Source organism: Elgaria multicarinata, chromosome 6, assembly GCF_023053635.1.
Source record: "Elgaria multicarinata webbii isolate HBS135686 ecotype San Diego chromosome 6, rElgMul1.1.pri, whole genome shotgun sequence".
Lineage (NCBI taxonomy): Eukaryota > Metazoa > Chordata > Lepidosauria > Squamata > Anguidae > Elgaria > Elgaria multicarinata.
The window spans coordinates 10,650,699-10,673,555 of NC_086176.1; the positions used below are offsets into that span (position 1 = coordinate 10,650,699).

The 22,857-nt window shown below is 50.4% G+C and overlaps 1 protein-coding gene across 1 annotated transcript in view; it reads right to left on the reverse strand.

Annotated features, from left to right (window-relative positions):
- Positions 1-18,429, reverse strand: part of LOC134400145 (M1-specific T cell receptor beta chain-like) — a 38,030-nt gene extending 19,601 nt beyond the window's left edge. The window contains exons 1-3 of the mRNA XM_063128434.1: positions 18,381-18,429; positions 17,299-17,657; positions 356-399 (exon numbers count right to left, since the gene is read on the reverse strand). Coding sequence (XP_062984504.1) covers positions 356-399; positions 17,299-17,657; positions 18,381-18,429 — 452 coding nt within the window. The remainder of the gene's footprint in view (positions 1-355; positions 400-17,298; positions 17,658-18,380) is intronic.
- Positions 18,430-22,857: the final 4,428 nt, after the last annotated feature.

Here is a 22,857-nt window from a genome sequence, read left to right on the forward strand (position 1 = left end):
GACAGAGACAGACAGAGAGAGAATGTCTGACACACACACACACACACACATACACACACACACCCCTCCTGGATTTCCACAAAAGCCAAAGGACAAGTGAATAAGAGGATTTCTCCTCAGGCAAAATTTGTAACGATGTTCAAGGGAAACCAAAATCAGATTTGATAAGACTAATACATTTCCTTGGGGAATGCATGCTGCTGCTGGTGATTTGCACATTCCTAGTTCATTTTAAACAACCCTTAAACAAAGAAAACCATACATTCCAGGTCCTCTGTCTTTGCCAAACCTTTCTCAGAATTTGATCCAATTTTCAAATTCAGTACTGGCTAAAACAAGCATGGGTTTCTCTTACCAAGCACTGTAAGTCGAGTTCCCTTTCCGAAGGAAGCTGTAGAGCTGGAGCACAGTAAGAAAACCACCACCTAGAAGAACGGCGTTTCCTCAGGTGGGTGCTGCCTGCGCTGATCTCTCTCTCTCTTTTCTTTTCCTGACTAGGAAAGCTAGGGCCAGCAACTGGAAGGCTGTGGGGCCGAGACAGTCCCAACTAGGAGTCAGGCTCGGCTCCTCAGATGCCAACTGAACAGTGCAAGAGGAATGGGGAAGAAGCAACCGTAAGCGTGGAAACACTGAGGGATGGGGCGGAGGCGAGGATTTTTTGGCCCATCCCCAGTCACCTCCATCTCAAAGTGTCCCTCTGGCACGACACCTTGCTGACCTTGCTGGACCTTGCTACTTGCGGGTTGAAATTATAGCCTGTCCATTTACAATGTTTGATTCAGATTATAAATTAAGAGGCCTATATCTACTTACTTCTATTTTCAGTCTGGATCCCAAAACACTCTCAATAGAACCCAGTTTATTTTGGGAGCCAGGGAAAGAGATGTTTCAGCTTCTTGCGAAGTGGGGTGTGATATGGCCTTGGGGACAACCCATCGGGGCATTCTCCTGAGCAAGTACTACCATTCTCTTGCATGTATCCCATTCATTTTAATGGAGCTCCTGCAAGGGAAAGCCCCCCCCCCCGGTGTTCCCATTTACTACTATTGAACAGAACAATCACAGGAGAACTTACCTACCACCATCAGCCTGGTTCCTTGGCCAAAATTCAGCTCTCTCTGACACAGTGTCAAACAGAGTTACAAGAATAAATTTCCAAGAGAAGTTATCTGGTTAAGACGGGTTGTTTTAAAAGCTCACGCATGAGTTATTTCATGAGTTACCTCATTCTGCACAAGATAAATACACAGATCAACAAAGTGGATCTTCTTATCTTTTGATGCAAATAAGAATGGACTGAATCAGTGGCTACCTCCAGAAGATTTCTCTCTAACGCACTCCCCGGAACCTCATTATTCAAACTCTTGATCTCACGTCATTTCAGCTGAACTCCATTCTGTTTCTCCAAAGATAAATGTGGTAGAAGTGGGGAAGATACCTTAGCAAACGCATTCCAGAGGGTCGGCCGGGTTAGACAAACGGATTTATTATGTCATAAACCTTTGTAGATTAGAGCCTACTTCATCAGACGCATGAAGGGTTATTATCATTTGAGAGATAAGCACTGAGAAAACGGGTCAAAAGGTAATGAAATGCAAAGGGTAGCTAGCCGTAGTAATGGGAGGCAGACAGAACTACTGCTGTCTGTTCTATTTCAAGGCCTTTTTGGCCTAATCCTTGCAAACTTCTTTATTTCTATCCATAGATTCATATATACCTGTATATACCTGCCAACTACATCATGCATGTAATGTCATTGGGTCTGCCCCATGAAAGCCCCAGAACTCTTGGTTGCTTTTACCTACCTGTTTCATAGAATCATAGAATAGCAGAGTTGGAAGGGGCCTACAAGGCCATCGAGTCCAACCCCCTGCTCAATGCAAGAATCCACCCTAAAGCATCCCTGACAGGTGGTTGTCCAGCTGCCTCTTGAAGGCCTCTAGTGTGGGAGAGCCCACAAACTCCCTAGGTAACTGATCTCACACCATTCACTTTATATCCCCTTCTTATCTAATACTATCACTTGGATTTTTAAGACAAGTGGAGTGGCGGAGGGTGGTGCTTCAAATAATATATTCTTTGGTTCTATAGGAGTCCAGAGGTGAGGACGTGGGTTTGAAAAGTCATCTTCTATATGTTTAAATTTAAGGCAGTGGAGAACAGAGCGGAGGACACAATCTCGCTGCAGTGGTGTAGGAACATGGGATTTGTTCCGACTGAAAAGGTAGAAACAACACTTACAAACCTATTTTGGTCTTGTAACAGTTTAACTGCCATGGCTTCCTCCAACGTAACCAGGTCATGGTAGTTTGGTGAGGGTGCTGAGAAAGGTTCCTTACCTAGGGTGACCATATGGAAAGGAGGACAGGGCTCCTGTATCTTTAACAGTTATATGGAAAAGGGAATTTCAGCAGGTGACCTTTGTATATATGGAGAACCTGGTGAAATTCCCTCTTCATCACCACAATTAAAGCTGCAGGAGCTATACTAGAGTGACCAGATTTAAAAGAGGGCAGGGCACGTGCAGCTTTAACTGTTGTGATGAAGAGGGGAATTTCACCAGGTTCTCCATTTATACAAAGGACACCTGCTGAAATTCCCTTTTCTATGCAACTGTTAAAGATACAGGAGCCCTGTCCTCCTTTTCATGGGGTCACCCTACCTTACCCTGGCAGAATAATAGTTCCCTGGACAGAAGGAATCAGAGAGCTTCGGCTATTGGGCAGTATAAAAATGTAATAAATAAATAAATAAAATAAAATAAATAAGGAACTGTCTGCTATTAAATCACTTCAAGCCATTGTTGAAAATGACTTACCTAGGACAGTGAGTCGAGTCCCTCCTCAAAAATACAGGATATTGTGGGAACACGGTGTTACCAGGCGCACTAATATCATTTACAGCTTGCTTTCAGAGCTGGGTGTCCATAATGCTATTCCCTCAGGGAGAGATTCCTAGAATAGGGAAGCGAGTCACTGTGAGGGGGTGACATGGTGATTAACAGCCAGTTTAAAAGACTACGAACGACACAGTGGCCACTTCAAAACTTACCCTACGGTGATGATAACTGCGCAGAAAGATGATGGTCTAATCCACCCACAGCAAGAAACTTAATGGGGATTGGGGTAGCAGGGTCTTTTTCCTTGTCCGATGAGCAGAATTACAGCAGCCACAGTCGTGGCTGCTGTATGTTAAGGCCCGTCAGTAATCTGAGCATTCTACCATTATAATTTTTTAGCGGGGGGGGAAGGGGAATTTAGGGTCCTAAAATGAAAAATATTTCAGGAATCTTTCTGAAACGCGGGGTACTGCCAGAAAGAAATGCTGGCTTTACATTCCCTGCGCGTTTCAGGGAGATTCCTGAAATATTGAGGTCTGGGTGGGAGTTTAAAGGAGAAAAAGGGAGAGAAACTCTGTCCGTCACAATCTGCTTTGTTTTGCTCGGGGGTGGCGACTTTTTTTTTGCGCAGCTGTAGCGCAAAAGGGGAAGCCTCCCGGAGCAATCTATAACGAGGATTAAATTCCCCTATCCATCCGATTGATGGAATGGCCTTTCTTTTTTTAAAAGACCGTTCCATCAATTTTTAATTAATTTTTTAAAATCCCATGTTTCTCAATGGGGAATCTGATAAGCTCACGCATGCGCGTGAGCTTCAGAATCCCCAGAGAGAGACGGAGAGCAGGGAGAGCGCGGCCGGCGCTCATCCCCGACCGGTCAGGTAAGTGGGGTGAGGGGAGCTTGCCTGGAGCCGCTGCTGCATTCGTGCAGCAGCGGGCCCAGGCGTAGCGGGAGGGGGGAAATCGGGGGGGGGGGAAGTCGCCCCCCACCCCCCGGTTTCACCTTGTCCGTCGGCTGCAGGCCCGGGTCTGCAGCCGACTTGGGCGGAGGGGGGGAGGAGAGGGGGGCCCGCGTCGGTGGGTTGGGGGTGCAGGGGGACCTTCTCTAGGCTCGCCGCCGCTCGAACTGCGGCAGCGGCGAGGGCAGAGAAGGACCGCGCCGCTGGTGTGTGTGTGTGTGTGTGCGTGAGTGTGTGATTGATTACCTGGTCTCCGCTGCTGCCAACTGCGGCAGCGGCCGGAGGCTAGGCAATCAATCAATCACACACAGACACACACACACTCACCAGCGGCGCTTCCCGGCCAGGGTAGCCGCCGCCGCCGCCGCCCCCCCCCCACGCGCGCACGCCGGAGGAGAGCAGGGACTTACCTTGCTTTCTTCCTCGTGGCTGGTCTGGCCGGAAATGTACTTCCCTGCCGGAAGTGACGTCACTTCCTTTTCCGGCAGGGAAGTACATTTCCGGCCAGACCCAGCCACGAGGAAGAAAGCAAGGTAAGTCCCTGCTCTCCTCCGGCGTGCGCGCGTGGGGGGGGGGGCGGCGGCGGCCCCTCCTCTCTCCCAGCGCGGCGTGGGGGTGGGGGGCGGGGGGGGCGGCGGCGGGGGGGGGGGCGGCGGCGGGGGTGGGGGGTGGGGGGGGCGGCGGCGGCGGTGGCGGCGGCGGCAGATGAGGGTAGGCCGGGCCGCCCTGCGCCGGAGGGGTTTGGGGCCTTCTCTAACCCCGCCGCCACTGCCTCCGCGGCGGCGGCGGCTGGGTCAGAGAAGGCCCCAAACCGCTCCGGCGCATGGCGGCCCGGCCTACCCTCAGTGGGGGGGGGGCGGCGGCGGCGGCTGTAGATGAGGGTAGGCCGGGCCGCATTGCGCCGGAGGGGTTTGGGGCCTTCTCAAGCCCCGCCGCCACTGCCTCCGCGGCGGCGGCGGCTGGGTCAGAGAAGGCCCCAAACCGCTCCGGCGCATGGCGGCCCGGCCTACCCTCAGTGGGGGGGGGGCGGCGGCGGCGGCGGCTGTAGATGAGGGTAGGCCGGGCCGCCATGCGCCGGAGGGGTTTGGGGCCTTCTCAAGCCCCGCCGCCACTGCCTCCGCGGCGGCGGCGGCTGGGTCAGAGAAGGCCCCAAACCGCTCCGGCGCATGGCGGCCCGGCCTACCCTCAGTGGGGGGGGGGGCGGCGGCGGCGGCGGCTGTAGATGAGGGTAGGCCGGGCCGCCATGCGCCGGAGGGGTTTGGGGCCTTCTCAAGCCCCGCCGCCACTGCCTCCGCGGCGGCGGCGGCTGGGTCAGAGAAGGCCCCAAACCCCTCCGGCGCATGGCGGCCCGGCCTACCCTCAGTGGGGGGGGTGTGGGGGGGGGGGCAGCGGCGGCGGCTGTAGATGAGGGTAGGCCGGGCCGCATTGCGCCGGAGGGGTTTGGGGCCTTCTCAAGCCCCGCCGCCACTGCCTCCGCGGCGGCGGCGGCTGGGTCAGAGAAGGCCCCAAACCCCTCGGGCGCATGGCGGCCCGGCCTACCCTCAGTGGGGGGGGGGTGTGGGGGGGGGGCGGCGGCAGATGAGGGTAGGCCGGGCCGCCATGCGCCGGAGGGGTTTGGGGCCTGCTCAAGCCCCGCCGCCACTGCCTCCGCGGCGGCGGCGGCTGGGTCAGAGAAGGCCCCAAACCGCTCCGGCGCATGGCGGCCCGGCCTACCCTCAGTGGGGGGGGGGCGGCGGCGGCGGCGGCTGTAGATGAGGGTAGGCCGGGCCGCCATGCGCCGGAGGGGTTTGGGGCCTTCTCAAGCCCCGCCGCCACTGCCTCCGCGGCGGCGGCGGCGGCTGGGTCAGAGAAGGCCCCAAACCCCTCCGGCGCATGGCGGCCCGGCCTACCCTCAGTGGGGGGGGTGTGGGGGGGGGGGCAGCGGCGGCGGCTGTAGATGAGGGTAGGCCGGGCCGCATTGCGCCGGAGGGGTTTGGGGCCTTCTCAAGCCCCGCCGCCACTGCCTCCGCGGCGGCGGCGGCTGGGTCAGAGAAGGCCCCAAACCCCTCGGGCGCATGGCGGCCCGGCCTACCCTCAGTGGGGGGGGGGTGTGGGGGGGGGGCGGCGGCAGATGAGGGTAGGCCGGGCCGCCCTGCGCAGGAGGGGTTTGGGGCCTTCTCAAGCCCCGCCACCACTGCCTGCGCCTTAGATCCAGCGGGGGCGGTGGCGGCGGGGCGAGAGTAGGCCACGCCGGTGCGATGGGGAGGGGAATGGAGGGGGCCCTAGCCGTGGGGGGGGAGAGAGGAGGGACTCACCTTCTTCCTCCTTCTAGGTCTGTCGGGAAATGGAGTTCTCTGACGTAAACAGAAGTGTCGCAAAGGCCTATTGCGTCACCTCTGTTTACGGCAGGGAATTCCATTTCCCGACAGACCTGGAAGGAGGAAGATGGTGAGTGCTGGTGTGCGGCGCGGGTGGGGTGGGGTAGCTTCGCTTCCTGGCCCCGCCACCGCTGCTGTAGATCCTGCGGCGCCGGCGGTGGGGCCAGGGTGGCCCCCCCAGGGTGGGGGGGTTCCCTGTATCTTTAATGGTTGCATAGAAAAGGGAATTTCAGCAGGTGTCATTTGTATGCATGTAGCACCTGCTGAAGTTCCCTCTTCATCACAACAGTTAAAGCAGCAGGAGCCTTGCCTCTTTTGTATCTGGTGAAGACGGCAGGGTTCCTGCAGCTTTAACTGTTGTGACAAAGAGGGAATTTCACCAGGTTCTCCATATATACAAATGACACCTCCTGAAATCCCCTTTTCTAGGCAACTGTTAAAAATGCAGGAGCCCTGTTTTCCTTTTCATGTGGCTAGGGAGGCCATATGCAAAAGAGTACAGGGCTCCTGTATCTTTAATAGTTGCATAGAAAAGGGAATTTCAGCAGGTGTCATTTGTATGCATGTAGCACCTGCTGAAGTTCCCTCTTCATCACAACAGTTAAAGCTGCAGGAGCCTTGCCTCTTTTGTATCTGGTGAAGACGGCAGGGTTCCTGCAGCTTTAACTGTTGTGACAAAGAGGGAATTTCACCAGGTTCTCCATATATACAAATGACACCTGCTGAAATCCCCTTTTCTAGGCAACTGTTAAAAATGCAGGAGCCCTGTTTTCCTTTCCATGTGGCTAGGGAGGCCATATGCAAAAGAGTACAGGGCTCCTGTATTTTTAATAGTTGCATAGAAAAGGGAATTTCAGCAGGTGTCATTTGTATATATGGAGAACCTGGTGAAATTCCCTCTTCGTCACAACAGTTAAAGCTGCAGGAGCCTTGCCTCTTTTGTATCTGGTGAAGACGGCAGGGTTCCTGCAGCTTTAACTGTTGTGACAAAGAGGGAATTTCACCAGGTTCTCCATATATACAAATGACACCTCCTGAAATCCCCTTTTCTAGGCAACTGTTAAAAATGCAGGAGCCCTGTTTTCCTTTTCATGTGGCTAGGGAGGCCATATGCAAAAGAGTACAGGGCTCCTGTATCTTTAATAGTTGCATAGAAAAGGGAATTTCAGCAGGTGTCATTTGTATATATGGAGAACCTGGTGAAATTCCCTCTTCGTCACAACAGTTAAAGCTGCAGGAGCCTTGCCTCTTTTGTATCTGGTGAAGACGGCAGGGTTCCTGCAGCTTTAACTGTTGTGACAAAGAGGGAATTTCACCAGGTTCTCCATATATACAAATGACACCTCCTGAAATCCCCTTTTCTAGGCAACTGTTAAAAATGCAGGAGCCCTGTTTTCCTTTTCATGTGGCTAGGGAGGCCATATGCAAAAGAGTACAGGGCTCCTGTATCTTTAATAGTTGCATAGAAAAGGGAATTTCAGCAGGTGTCATTTGTATGCATGTAGCACCTGCTGAAGTTCCCTCTTCATCACAACAGTTAAAGCTGCAGGAGCCTTGCCTCTTTTGTATCTGGTGAAGACGGCAGGGTTCCTGCAGCTTTAACTGTTGTGACAAAGAGGGAATTTCACCAGGTTCTCCATATATACAAATGACACCTGCTGAAATTCCCTTTTCTAGGCAACTGTTAAAAATGCAGGAGCCCTGTTTTCCTTTTCATGTGGCTAGGGAGGCCATATGCAAAAGAGTACAGGGCTCCTGTATTTTTAATAGTTGCATAGAAAAGGGAATTTCAGCAGGTGTCATTTGTATATATGGAGAACCTGGTGAAATTCCCTCTTCGTCACAACAGTTAAAGCTGCAGGAGCCTTGCCTCTTTTGTATCTGGTGAAGACGGCAGGGTTCCTGCAGCTTTAACTGTTGTGACAAAGAGGGAATTTCACCAGGTTCTCCATATATACAAATGACACCTGCTGAAATTCCCTTTTCTAGGCAACTGTTAAAAATGCAGGAGCCCTGTTTTCCTTTCCATGTGGCTAGGGAGGCCATATGCAAAAGAGTACAGGGCTCCTGTATTTTTAATAGTTGCATAGAAAAGGGAATTTCAGCAGGTGTCATTTGTATATATGGAGAACCTGGTGAAATTCCCTCTTCGTCACAACAGTTAAAGCTGCAGGAGCCTTGCCTCTTTTGTATCTGGTGAAGACGGCAGGGTTCCTGCAGCTTTAACTGTTGTGACAAAGAGGGAATTTCACCAGGTTCTCCATATATACAAATGACACCTCCTGAAATCCCCTTTTCTAGGCAACTGTTAAAAATGCAGGAGCCCTGTTTTCCTTTTCATGTGGCTAGGGAGGCCATATGCAAAAGAGTACAGGGTTCCTGTATCTTTAATAGTTGCATAGAAAAGGGAATTTCAGCAGGTGTCATTTGTATGCATGTAGCACCTGCTGAAGTTCCCTCTTCATCACAACAGTTAAAGCTGCAGGAGCCTTGCCTCTTTTGTATCTGGTGAAGACGGCAGGGTTCCTGCAGCTTTAACTGTTGTGACAAAGAGGGAATTTCACCAGGTTCTCCATATATACAAATGACACCTCCTGAAATCCCCTTTTCTAGGCAACTGTTAAAAATGCAGGAGCCCTGTTTTCCTTTTCATGTGGCTAGGGAGGCCATATGCAAAAGAGTACAGGGCTCCTGTATCTTTAATAGTTGCATAGAAAAGGGAATTTCAGCAGGTGTCATTTGTATGCATGTAGCACCTGCTGAAGTTCCCTCTTCATCACAACAGTTAAAGCTGCAGGAGCCTTGCCTCTTTTGTATCTGGTGAAGACGGCAGGGTTCCTGCAGCTTTAACTGTTGTGACAAAGAGGGAATTTCACCAGGTTCTCCATATATACAAATGACACCTGCTGAAATTCCCTTTTCTAGGCAACTGTTAAAAATGCAGGAGCCCTGTTTTCCTTTTCATGTGGCTAGGGAGGCCATATGCAAAAGAGTACAGGGCTCCTGTATTTTTAATAGTTGCATAGAAAAGGGAATTTCAGCAGGTGTCACTTGTATGTATGCAGCACCTGGTGAAATTCTCTCTTCATCACAGCAATTAAAGTCACAGGAGCCTTGCCTCTTTTGTATCTGTTCAAGATGGCAGGGTTCCTGCAGCTTTAACTGTTGTGACGAAGAGGGAATTTCACCAGGTTCTCCATATATACAAATGGCACCTCCTGAAATCCCCTTTTCTAGGCAACTGTTAAAAATGCAGAAGCCCTGTTTTCCTTTTCATGTGGTTAGGGAGACCATATGCAAAAGAGTACAGGGCTCCTGTATCTTTAACAGTTGCATAGAAAAGGGAATTTCAGCAGAGGGGAACCTGGTGAAGTTCCCTCTTCATCACAACAGTTAAAGCTGCAGGAGCCTTGCCTCTTTTGTATCTGATGAAGACGGCAGGGTTCCTGCAGCTTTAACTGTTGTGACGAAGAGGGAATTTCACCAGGTTCTCCATATATACAAATGACACCTGCTGAAATTCCCTTTTCTATGCAACTGTTAAAGATACAGGAGCCCTGTTTTCCTTTTCATGTGGCTAGGGAGGCCATATGCAAAAGAGTACAGGGCTCCTGTATCTTTAACAGTTGCATAGAAAAGGGAATTTCAGCAGAGGGGAACCTGGTGAAGTTCCCTCTTCATCACACCAGTTAAAGGTGCAGGAGAAAAATATATTTTTTACTTAATTAACATTAAAGAATGCACAATGGTTGTGCATTCTTTAATGTTAATTAAGTAAAAAATATAATTTTTTTACAGTTATATTTATAAATATAAATTTCAGCAGATATCATTTGTATATATGGAGAACCTGGTGAAATTTCCTCTTCATCACCACAGTTAAAGGTGCAGGAGAAAAATATATTTTTTACTTAATTAACATTAAAGAATGCACAATGGTTGTGCATTCTTTAATGTTAATTAAGTAAAAAATATAATTTTTTTACAGTTATATTTATAAATATAAATTTCAGCAGATATCATTTGTATATATGGAGAACCTGGTGAAATTTCCTCTTCATCACAACAGTGAAAGCTGCAGGAGCCTTGCTCTCTTTTAAATGGAGTCACTCTAGTACAGCTCCTGCAGATTTCACTGATGTGATGAAGAGGGAATTTCACCAGGTGCTGTATGAATACAAGTGACACCTGCTGAAATTCCCTTTTCTATGCAACTGTAAAAGAGGCAGGAGCCCTGTACTCCTTTGCATATGGTCACAAGGTGGGGCTGGTGACTCCGACGTCAGTGGGTCTATGAATCCGTGGGTATATGCATAGAATTGTAGGATTTTATGTCTAACCTTGCATAGGATTGTAGGATTTATGTACCCATGGATTCACTGACATCGGAGTCACCAGCCCCCTGCCCGTGACCATATGAAAAGGAGCACAGGGCTCCTGTATCTTTAACAGTTGCATAGAAAAGGGAATTTCAGCAGGTGTCATTTGTATATATGGAGAACCTGGTGAAATCCCCTCTTCATCACAACAGTGCAAGCTGCAGAAGCCCTGACCTCTTTTGTATCTGATTACTCTAGTATAGCTCTTGCAGCGTGCACTGTTCTGATGAAAAGGGAATTTCACCAGGTGTCATTTGTATATATGGAGAACCTGGTGAAATCTCCTTTTCATCACAATAGTGAAAGCTGCAGGAACTATACTAGAGTAACCGCATTTAAAAGAGGGAAGGGCTCGTTATCCTTTATAAAAAGCCATGAAATTCAATGAACAAAAAACCTACGGTTTATAAAACAACGTTAAGGCCCTACACTTTTCCACCAAGCACCAAAAAGCGGGGAAATTGGGAGTTAAGGCTCGCCAGCCTTAACGCCACATCCTCCCTAAGGAGGCAGAAAGTACCAGTGAAATTCTCATTCTGCCAAAGCAGATAAACCATGAGGACAGGATGGAGAATAGGATATGCAGAGGTGACTGTGGGGTTGTGGAAAACTGATGACGAACAACTTAGAGCCACCTACTTCTTTTTTTGTTTAGAGCAGCCCTTCCCCAACCTGGTGCCCTCCAAAGGTGTTGGACTGTGACGACGGAGCAGGTAAGAAACCCCACCCCCTCCTGCCTGGCTCTGCTGCCAGGTAAGCCCCAACCCACTTATGTGTTCCATTGTCACTGGGCCTGGACTTGAACTGAGCACCCTGGTCCATCCAGAACCTCAATTCAAGCCTGGGCCTGGGGACGATGGAGCAGGTAAGCAACCCCCTCCTGCCTGGCCCCTTACCTAGACCCACTGCCACTGCTGTGCAAACTGCAGCAACGGCTCCAGGCAAGCCCCCACCCCAGCCCACCCCACTTACCTGCTCCGTTGTCGCTGGGCCCCGGCTTGAATCGAGTGCCCTGGTCCACCCGGAAGCAAGTCCGCACCTGCAGCCTTGCTTCTGGGTGGACTCAGGGGCTCGATTCAAGCATGGGTCAGGCCATGACGGAGAAGGTAAGTGGTGGGGTGCAGGGGGGGCTTGCCTGGAGCTGCCACCGCAACAGTTTGTGCAGTGGCAGCTCCAGGTAAGGGGCCAGGCAGAAGGGGGGTTGGCTGGAGCTGCTGCACTTTGTGCAGCGGTAGCAGCAGGTCCAGGTAAGGGGCCAGGTGTGTGTGTGGGGGTTCTTACCTGCTCCGTCGTCACCTGGCCCAGGCTTGAATTGAGCCCCTGGGTCCACCCAGAAGCAAGGCTGCAAGTGTGGCCTTGCTTCTGGGTGCACCAGGGCGTTCTGTTCAAGGCCGGGCCCAACGACGACAGAGCAGGTAAGCGGGGTGAGGTGGGGGGGGCTTGCCTGGAGGCGCCCCCTACGTTCCCCATCCTGATGTCCCAGCATTCCTGACCATGGGACATACTGACTTGCAATGATCGATCGTTGCAGTCCAACACCTTTGGAGGGCACCAGGTTGGGGAAGGGCTGCTCTAAACAAAAAAAGAAGTAGGTGGCTCTAAGTTGTTCGTCATCAGTTTTCCACAACCCCACAGTCACCTCTGCATATCCTATTCTCCATCCTGTCCTCATGGTTTATCTGCTTTGGCAGAATGAGAATTTCACTGGTACTTTCTGCCTCCTTAGGGAGGATGTGGCGTTAAGGCTGGCGAGCCTTAACTCCCAATTTCCCCGCTTTTTGGTGCTTGGTGGAAAAGTGTAGGGCCTTAACGTTGTTTTATAAACCGTAGGTTTTTTGTTCATTGAATATAAGTATAGTCAGCCTTGTCCTATCATAAGAAATCCAATGAACAGATGATGATGATGATGATGATGTATTTCTTACCCGCCTCTCCACTTGGATCAAGGCGGGGAACAACAGTGAATATAAAACACATAAAAACTGATTAAAAACATAGTATACATGATTAAAACATCCTTAAAACATTCTAACATTTCACTGGATAGGCCTGCCAGAATAGATCAGTCTTTATTGCTTTTTAAAATGCTAAAAGACTGTCAAGTTGACAAATCTAATTCCAAGATCTGTGGAATTAGCCAGGAAATGGCCTTCTATATTAATGGTCCTCAATTGATGGGTCTGGACCACAACTAGATTTCACACGTTCAGCCTCACGTGTGTCACATCAATGATGGCACTCCATTTTCTGTTTGTAAAGGGGTCTTGTTTCTGTTTTTATAAGAGGAGAGAGAGACAGAGTGGTGGAGAATTATGAATGAGAAGAGGGAGAGAAATGAAGGAGAAAGACATCTAACGTATTTTGAGCCTCTTTGAAAGCCCTGTGGATTGGGAACAAACGTTTTAGAAATGAAATAAATGAATGCTATACTAAGTCAAAGATTACAAGTGGGTTTTGTATTGTGAATAACGGAGGGTTCAAAGTCTAAGAAGCCTGTAAAGTTCTGCAGCGTTATATCTGCAGTGAAAGCCTGGCTAAATCCTATTCGTTAACCAAGGGAGGGTTTTTGTAAAGGCCTCTCGGAGAAATGAATCATTGTGGCCCCCTGTCCTCACAATGATTTAGTCTCGTACAGAAAGGGCTCCTCCCTGAACTCCACCGCAGGCACCAACAGCCAAATGAAGGTTTCAGCTAAGTCAAGGAACAGCAGAACTGGCAGGAGCCATCAAAGGCATGGAGGCAGATGCAGCATTTCCTAAAGGGCCTCTCTAGTCAGGAAGCCACAGCGGCCCGTGTTTCCCCTCCCTCTCCTTACTGCCGTGCCAAATTGGTATCTATAGCTTAGAAAACTCTTCAAGGGCCCATGATGGCTGAGGAAACTACATACAGATAGTGATACGTATCTACTTTCCTGTTCAGAGCAATTAAATATCTAAAGAAAAACTGTCAACAAGAACAAAAAAAAAGGACAAACTGTTTAGCAAAATAAATAAATAAATCAAACAAAAACAGTATTGTAGTGGCTCTGGGTGGAAGCAATGAGCTGAAGAATCCTTAGTGAAAATTTTTAGTTCCTCTTCAAAATGGAAATAAGAACACCAGCCTACAGATAGGCTTGTTGCAAAGATTATATATTAAGACTCGTCGTTTGGGAAGCTGTTCTTGCCCTCGCATCCTCCTTGTGGGATTCCCACAGGCATCTGGGTAAACCTTGTGGAAACAGTGCTGGACCAAATGGGCCCTTGGTGTGACCCAGCAGGGCTCTTCTTGGTCTTTGAGTTCAAAAGCTCTGTATAACTACAAAGTGTTCATATTAAATGCTCAGCATAGACCTGGAAGGAAAACATTTTGGTTTTGGTTGCTTCCAGACGAGGCTTTTACAGAAGGAAAAGTCTGAAGAGCTGCACGTTGCCTTTTGATGGTTAGTGCTAGGAGCCCTCCATATGGCAGCATCCAACTTTTGAGAGACCTTCCAGAGATTAAAATATGCAAGAACTGACTCTTAAGGAACCACTTTTGATAAGGGCGGTACCATCTTTCCCAGCACTCCAGCCAATCTGACTCTCCTGTTCATGGGGGAGGAGCTACACACACGGGCAAGTTCCCTCCTGATTCGTTGCACTGCTCACAAGACTGGACCACTTGTGTGAGCAGTTATAATAATGCATGAATTGACTACACGTCCCATAAGATCACAGCATGGAGACCTCAAAGAGATGGGCAGCCCTGCAGTTGATGAAGGTTCGTGGGGAATCATAGAATAGTAGAGTTGGAATTCCTGTAACTTGAGCCCGTTATTCCATGTCCTGCGCTCTGGGAGGATCGAGAAGAGATCCTGGCCCTCCTCTGTGTGACAATATTTCAAGTATTTGAAGAGTGCTATCATGTCTCCCCTCAATCTTCTCTTCTCCAGGCTAACATGCCCAGTTGTTTCAGTCTCTCCTCATAGGGCTTTGTTTCCAGACCCCTGAAACACGCTCCAGCTTGTCTGCGTCCTTCTTGAATTGTGGAGCCCAGAACTGGACGCAATACTCAAGTTGAGGCCTAACCAGGGCCAAATAGAGAGGAACTAGTACCTCGCGCAATTTGCAGTCTTGTTTGCTGAGGGTGTGAGTTTTTCTATTAAAAGTATGATTTCCCCTCTAAAATGAAAGACTGATGTTATATTTAAAGAGGCTGTTTTGGGAGGCTGTTTTGGGAGCACCCTAACTGCCTGCAGTACAAAAATATCTTTTCTCTCTCTCCCAGAGCAAAGTTTCTTTTACTCTCCCATTTCTCTCTCTCAGAAAGAACAGTTCTGCCACTTTTCTCCATGGCTGAGTTTGAAACAGACACAAAGCCAGCTGGGGTGGGTGCTGATTGGCTAGCATCTGTGATGTCACAAAGCTACACACTCTCCAGACCCCAGAGACATTTTGCATTGCTTTTAGAGGGTTTGCTTTTTAAATAAGGTGTAAGAGGAGCACATGTACCACTTCTCCTCCTCCCCCTCCTCGGCAGACAGTGTGCCTGAAATGGGAGAATGGAACAGACCATCTTTCTGGTGAGTGTCCTCAGAGGGGGCATTTTCTTCCACAATCCGCTTCTTCCTGTTCTGGATTCTTTGGGGGATTTAAACAGGGTCTTTGTACAGCCGGTTCTTCCTTTTATGCATAATACTATTGCAAGGATGAGTGGAGCCTGGCAGGGCCTTATCAGTTGTCCACCCCTCCCCTCTCTTGGCGTGAAAGAAAACACTTCCCCACAGGTTCAGAAATCTGCGTCACTGGAGATCTGCCGCCACCCACCCACCTGTGCAAGTCAATATTGTCCCTATAAAATAAACAAGAACATTTTCCTTGTTTGTATATACACTGGTAGAGGGGCTTGAGTGGAAGGGGGTTCCACTTCTCTCCTGGGGGGTGGGATTAAATAGAAAGGGCTGAAAGTTTTCCGAGGGCCTTGCTAGACCTACCTTAAAATCTGGGTGTGTTGAGGGGCCAGCCCATGCTAAAAGTAGCACGGGCTGTCGCTCCTATCCACACGTCCGACGCGACGGGGTAAAGGAAAGCCCCGTTGTGTCGGCCATTTTGTTTCATATGTTAAAGGGGCCGGGTGTGCAGGAGCGCATCAGCAACTAAGGTAGGTTTTTTAAAATTAAAAACAGGGTTCCCTGCCCCCGATTTCCCCACCCTGGCCGCAATTACACCCCCCAGCGATCTCCAGTTCCCCTCCATCCCCCGCGATCTCCGACCCCCCCATCCCCCCTGGCTCCGTTTCCCCCCCATCTCCCCACCCTGCCCTGATGGCCGCAGCGCTCCTGCGGCCATCAGGGCTCCGCTGTGCGCTGTCCGCCGCTTTCCCCAGCTACTTGTGAGTAAATGCGGTAGCCGGGAAAAGCGGTGGAATGGGCTACATGCTCGCAGTCTTGGGCTCAGCCCGAGACTGTGGGAAATACTGGGCCACAAACAGTGCCTGTTATCCCGGGCCAAGGGAGGGTTACCCCTGCCTGAGCCTGGGATCCCCTGTGCGTCATCTGGACGCACAGGGACGAGCCTGGGCCTTGCACCGGGCTAAACCCTGGTCTAGCAACGGCCTGAGAGGCATGTGCAGAGCAGCCCCCATCCCATCGCTAGGCGCTGATTCTTTGCAAGTTCCGAAGTCTGAATCTTCAGAGGTCCGCTTCCCCCAACCCCACGTGCAACTCAGTATTGTCCCTGTAAGAGTGCCTTTGCAGCTATGTCCATGCTTCCCAGTGATGCGATTTCGCTCATGTCTGAAAACACTCCAACAATAACACTTTTCTTGTTTGAGTTGGGGGATTAAGTGGAAGCGGGTTGCTTCTGCTCACATCCGTTGCAACCATCATCCCCTCCCGATTGCCCACCTGCTTGGGCGTTCCTGAAATATGGAGCTTAGCAGGAGCGGTGGGGGGAGACGCCCCCAACTGATCCTCGCCAGTACTGGTGTCAAAACTGCACCACCCACACAAAGCAGGACATAGCGCGATGGAAGGATTACATGGGGAAGTGATGGCGGTTTCATTGCAGGACCACCCCAAATACCGTATTTTCCCCACAGCAAAATAACACGCAAAAGGGGGTGGGCAGACATGAGACAACGACTGCATGGCGACGGGGTCGTGTAAAGCTTGAGGGGAAACCAGTGACCAAACCATGATGATCGCATGAAAAAAAACGCCCGTCTGAAGACGCCCAGTCGGGGTCAGGGCCGGTGCTACCATAGAGGCCACTCAGGCAGCCGCCTAGAGCGCCAAGGTAAGGGGGGCGCCGAACCCAGAAGCCGCTCTCCCAGAGTGGCTTCCGGCTGGGCACGCCATTCCAAAACCACTGCCCCCAACCCCACCCCAGCGTCCTGGCTTTGCTTTGGCTGGGTGGGCGCCCAGCTGAAGCGAAGCCAGAACGCTGGGGTGGGTAGCTTTGGAACGGCGTGCCCAGAAGTCACTCTCCCCGAGCGGCTCCCGACCGGGCGCGGCGTTCCGAAGCCGCCCCCTCACCCCAGCGTTCTGGCTTCGCTTTGGCTGGGCGGGCGAGATGGCACCCTGTGCCCAGGTATGCTGGGGTGGGTGTGGGTGGGTGAAAGCAGCTCACCTGCCTAGGGCGCAAAATAGTCTGGCACTGGCCCTGGTCGGGGTGTGTGCATTTCCGAGATGTCAGTTGTGAATCCAGGCTCTCACAGTGGGTGAAGATCCTGCTGTAACCGCTCTTTAAATTTTACATCTGTCTTCAGCCGTCCTGTCATTCACTCAAACTACTGGCCTTATACCTCTGTTTTTGTAGGGAGCTCCTGGAAGTTTTCAGCACTGTGATCGCTAGAGGCACAGAAGTACATGGCAGTGTCCTCAGATCTCAGGTCAGTTATTTGCAGTGAGCAGTGCTTGTCTTCTTCAGGTTGTATCATGAGTTTCGTGCCTTTAAATCCACCTTCCAAGGCGGCTGAATCCCCTTTAGCTAGACTGCCAATGAGTTTCAAGGGCTGGTCAGCTGCCTTTTGCTGATACCAATACATCCAGGTGTGATCTGTGTTGTCCTGGTAGCATTTTATTTGGGTCGTGCCGCCCGGCTGCCGGAGTACCCACCTGGGTATTTGGGAGAGCAGCACCTGCTTCTGACCATCGCAAGGCACTCAAAGGGTTGAGAACAGGAAAGAAAAGGTTAGGGGGCTTGTGGGTGACACCAGTAACATCAAGATCAGGAACAAAAGCTAGTGGCTACTCAAAATGCAAGAAAATGTCCCTTCTCTTTCCAAATCACCATTCATGACCTGTTCTCTCTGATTCAGCCTCTGTTTGCGAAGGCTCGAGACTGAGAATCAAATATAATTTGAAAAAGAGATTACTGCCTGTGGTCTGTACAATCAGTTACCTAGGGAAGTTGTGGGCTCTCCCACACTAGAGGCCTTCAAGAGGCAGCTGGACAAGCATCTGTCAGGAATGCTTTAGGGTGGATTCCTGCATTCAGCAGGGGGTTGGACTCGATGGCCTTGTAGGCCCCTTCCAACTCTGCTATTCTATGATTCTATGATCCCACGTTCACCTCTGATAAACAGTGTTTGTTTGTTTTTTAAAAACCTGCCAAACCTGTTTAGCTAGAAGACACCATGGGGACAATGGCACTAGGTGTGGTGAAGGGACACACGGCCCTCCAGATGTTGTTGGACTACAGTGCTCATCCACCCAGGCACAGCGGCCATGCTGGGTGGGTCTACTGGGAGGTGGGGGTCCAAAAACGCCCAGAAGGGCACCGTTCCCCGTTCCCCCGGTGTATGCCATGGGGGAAGCGATAGCTCCCTCCAGCCACTTTCAAGTTATTGTCTGTTTCCACCCCCCACCCCACCCCATCTCTTACATAGAAGAATGAAGAGCCATAATAGGGACAGGCGCAGCAGAGAAGACATCGGTTGTTGGACTCGATGGCCTTGTAGGCCCCTTCCAACTCTGCTATTCTATGATTCTATGATCCGCACAAAACACCCAGTTCGAGTGATGAAGGAGACGAACCGCTGATACAGATTGCGGAGGAAATGATGTCAGATGACTCACACTTCCTGAACCCGCCCTCCTCAAACTGACTGATGGTAACAAGGCCTGCCCTTATACAGCTTTCTTTTCCATTGATCATCCCTTTGAATTAGGCTTTGTCTGCCAGAAAATCCAGCCCACCTTGGGCAAGCCTAGGCATGCGGCCACGGCTGGCATTGGAAACGGCCCTCAGAGTGATGCCGTCCTCTTCCACTTGTAACCCTCTTGTGTTTCCCCTGAAAATAGCTTCAGGAAGACAAGCTTGGGAATGCTGCACAAGGCCTCCCGTTGGATGGGTCATTCCAGGAGCTCCCAAATACACCAAGCCAGACTCCAGTGTGCGGAGGTCGGGCGACCATATGCAAAGGCGGACAGGCTCCTGTAACTTGAACGGTTGCGTAGAAAAGGGGATTTCAGCAGGTGTCATTTGTATGCAGTGAGTAGGACTGAGCACGGATCCCAAAGGGCCCAGCAGACTTTCCCCCCTTCGCTGTGTAGCCTTCACCACGACTGCCATCGCACCAGCGTTTTATCGCCCTTTCCTCCTGCCTTGTTTACCATTTTGCCCCACAACCCTCGCATGGCGTTGTCCCTGTCCTGCTGTCACCTCGCCTGTTCTCCTCCATTTTCCATGCTTTTCTAGGGCGGGGAAAGTGCAGTACTTTTCTCCACATGGGATAAAACTGCTCTTCCGTCCCCGTGTTTTGCCGTCCTCGCGCTATGTCGGAAGTCTCCCTTTTGCGGAGGCATGTTGGTTGAAGATAAGGAAGGAGGAGGGCAGGGGACGTTCTCCTCCAGCGTGCCCTTTGAATTCCTCTCTCTCCTGCTTGGGGTGGAGTCCTGTGAACGGGCTTTGGCTGCTCCAACCCCACTCTCATTGCTCTCTCATCCACCTGTTTCAACTTCCCTCTCCCCACCCCCCACGGTACGAGGTGCTCCGATGGACTTGCGGTACTACTAGAGATGTAAAGGCCCAGGAAAAAAATTTGGAAAATTCCGGGGGAATTCCCCCCTTTTTTCCCCCGAAACCTTTTTTGTCCTGTCCCCCCTGAAAAATTGGAAAAAATGAAGAAAAAATGGATTACAGGATGTTTTACTTTAGCATGATGAATGAAATGTTTAAGACAAGGTGTTCAGATATTGACTTCTCCAAATGATTTCTAAAAACTGTACAGTATCAACTTCTGTGCACCAAGGACACGCAAGTCCTAGGTTGCAAACTGAGACTACGGCCATAGCCAGATGGGGCGAAATCTTGGGATGATCCCTCCCCTTTAGGCTCGGCTTTTCCATGGCCTTGGGCTCAGCCCACAGAGACCACGGAACGTGTGGCTGGGCGCTGCGGTTTGTCCCGGCTCCTCACAATTCCTCGCGAGGAGCTGGGACCCGCGCATGGGGCTGGGTGGGGGGAGTGGGGGAAGTAATTATTTTTTAAAAAATAACTTCCCTTATGCGCACGAGTGTTGGTGCGCTGCTGGCCCTTTAACTGTAAAAAAAATGGCGGGCACGACACCTCTCCATCTGAGGTCGTCGTGCGCCGCGTGTAAACAGAGGGGGGATCTCGCGATAAAACCATTGCGAGGTCTTCACCCCTCCGCCGTAGACTAAGAGGTGGGTCGAAGGCCTACAACTCTCAAATGCAAGAGCAAGATGCATTTCTGCCTCTAGGGGGCAGCACTGCCATTGAAGCAGAGACTGAAACTGATAGTGATGGCTGTAGGTCAGGGAATGAGTCTGATTTAATGTCATGCATATTCATTGAATCTTGGTTCCCCCCCCCCCCACCTTTTTCTCAGTTCTTTTCATGGGAATGGGGGCTTTATGTCCTGACACTGGAGGACAAGCGCAGACATAAGGAATTTTCTTTGTGACTAAGGTTGGTGGCTTCTTCTGTTGTTGTTGTTTTAAATTGTTCTTTGCCTGCTCCTCATAAACTGGCAGAACCAAAGAGGTTCCTTACTGTTCAGGTGTTCCTAACAGTTCAGGAGCTTGTCGCTCCATTTGTTACCCCCCCAAAAAGTAAAAAAGTAAATTGAATTTGTAATAATTGTTTGAATACACTGTACTTTTAATACACCAAATGTAATAATTTTATGCCAAACCAACTTGGATTTAATTACACTTTATGTTCCTGAAGTAACAAAGTAACTTTCAATCTGTAAAAAGTGCTAATATTGCATCATTTCATTTTTTTCTGAACCCCCCCGGGAAAAAATGGGTTTTTTCCCACAGCTTCAAAATTTCAGGAAATTCCACTCCTCTCCGCCCTCACTTTCACCCACTCTCATCCATCCATTTCAGCCAACTGGGAAGGGAGAGGGAGAGCAGGCACACCCCGCACGGAAGGGAGCATTATCGCACCTCAAAAGGCAGAAACGGCACCTAATCACTCAAACGCTAGATGACTGGAACAGTAGACCCCCAAACCAGAGCGAGGGGCGAGGAAGGTGCCCACGTCCATCACAATGTCCACCAACCACAAGAACCAATGAACTGGAGGGGGAAGGAGGCGGGGCGGGGTTGGGCGAGCGCAATAGCAGGAGAGCGAACAAGGGAAAAGAGATTGCGCTGGTGCAGTGGCGATACCAGGAAGCGCAAGCTGGCGCAGGGGAAAAGGTAAGCAAGGTGAAATCGCGCAACAGCGCTCGCACGTGAGAGTCACCAGCGCTTGACGCGCTAATGAAAGGGAGGTGGAAATCGCGGCTGCATACCAGGAAAAAGAAGGAGGTGTGAAGGAGCCCTACATCTCCACAGACATCCTTCCTACTCTTGATCTGAACGTAAGAACATGAGAAGTGCCCTGATGCTGGATCAGACCAAGGGTCCATCTAGTCCAGCACTCTGTTCACACAGCGGCCAACCAGCCATGTTCCCCAAGTGAATTAAGTGATTCCTCCATTCACTAGCATGGGGTGGGGGGCGGGGAGAGAGAAGCCCTCATTGCCTCAAAATGGCTGGAGGGGGACAAAGTGCACCCCAAGTCTCCTTGGGCAACTGGGTCCATTGGCTTTAAAAGCCGCCCCCCCCCCCCCGGCTTAAAATTGCCAAATGTGCTGGGCGGGGGGGGAAGAGAACTTGGAGACCCCTGGTCTAGCCTGATATAAAGAATCAAAAGTTGCTCACCTTTCTGTAGTATTTTACATGGTATTGTTAGTGCCTAGCTTCACAAAGTTAGTGACTAACTTGGATTTATTTTTCTCATGGACCAATGCAACTATTTTGTTTTTTAAGTGGTGGATTCATTACGGATAATTATTATAGTGTCAAATAAACATATTTATATTTGTAGGCTTTATGCTTAGATTGAACATTGAATCGTATATGAATTTATTGCTCTTGTACTCTGCTCTTCATATAAGGAATTCAAAGGATTTTACGTCAGACCATCTCCCATCCTTGCAGCTAACACTCAAGATATTAGATTGTAGGAGTTGAACTCGGAGAAAAACTCTTATTTGCAGAATAGGTTTAACAAAATACCTTTTGAGTAGGCACAGCGCCCTCTCCTGGCTAGTATTAGGGACAAGGCCTTCTGTTCCTGTTAGATCGGTTGCCCCTCTTTTCAGAAAATGCCCTGGGTTCTGAGCCTGGCAGTGTCTCACTAGTATGGGGGACAGGGAGAGGTGTCCTGGTCCCCCATCCTGCGAGCTGTGTTACCTGGAAGATGGCAGCCATGGACCAGCCTAATGGGATAGGGGGAGGTGGGGGTGGGGTGATGGCTAAACCAAGACTTCGGACTTTGGGGTTCTACTTTGTTTTTACTAGAATCCCAAATTCCACCAACCAGAGCCAGGCGCAAAAGATATATACTTTAAATTAAAGAATTCTGAGGGGAGGATTTGATGGAGTAGGGTTTTTTCTTTCTCTGTTTTTTAGCCCCAAAACGAAATGGAGCTCACCATTTCCCCAGAAAAACACACCCACTCCACGTTACCCTCTCCACAAGCCTTCTTCGTTTTAGCAGTTTGGGTGAAGTAGGGTGCAAGGAAGTCTTTCTTGTTACAATTGTTAAACTCTTGGGAAGGTGTGATTCTTTTGCAGCCCAATCGTCTTGGAACGGGCTCCACAGTCAGAGAGGAGCCGGAAGACCGAAGCGTCCAGTCCCAGGAAGCCCACCTCTTTGGACGCCAGTCCCAAGTGATTGACATGTTCGGGCCTGGGAGGCCAGTGAGGCAGGAGCAGTCTACCTGTGTAGCTTTGAACTGGGTTCCAAACGGTCCTTGTTGCCACGACAAGACCAGTATTGAGGCCTGGGAGGCCAGTGAACCAGGAACAGCCCACCTGTGTAGCTTTGAACTGGGTTC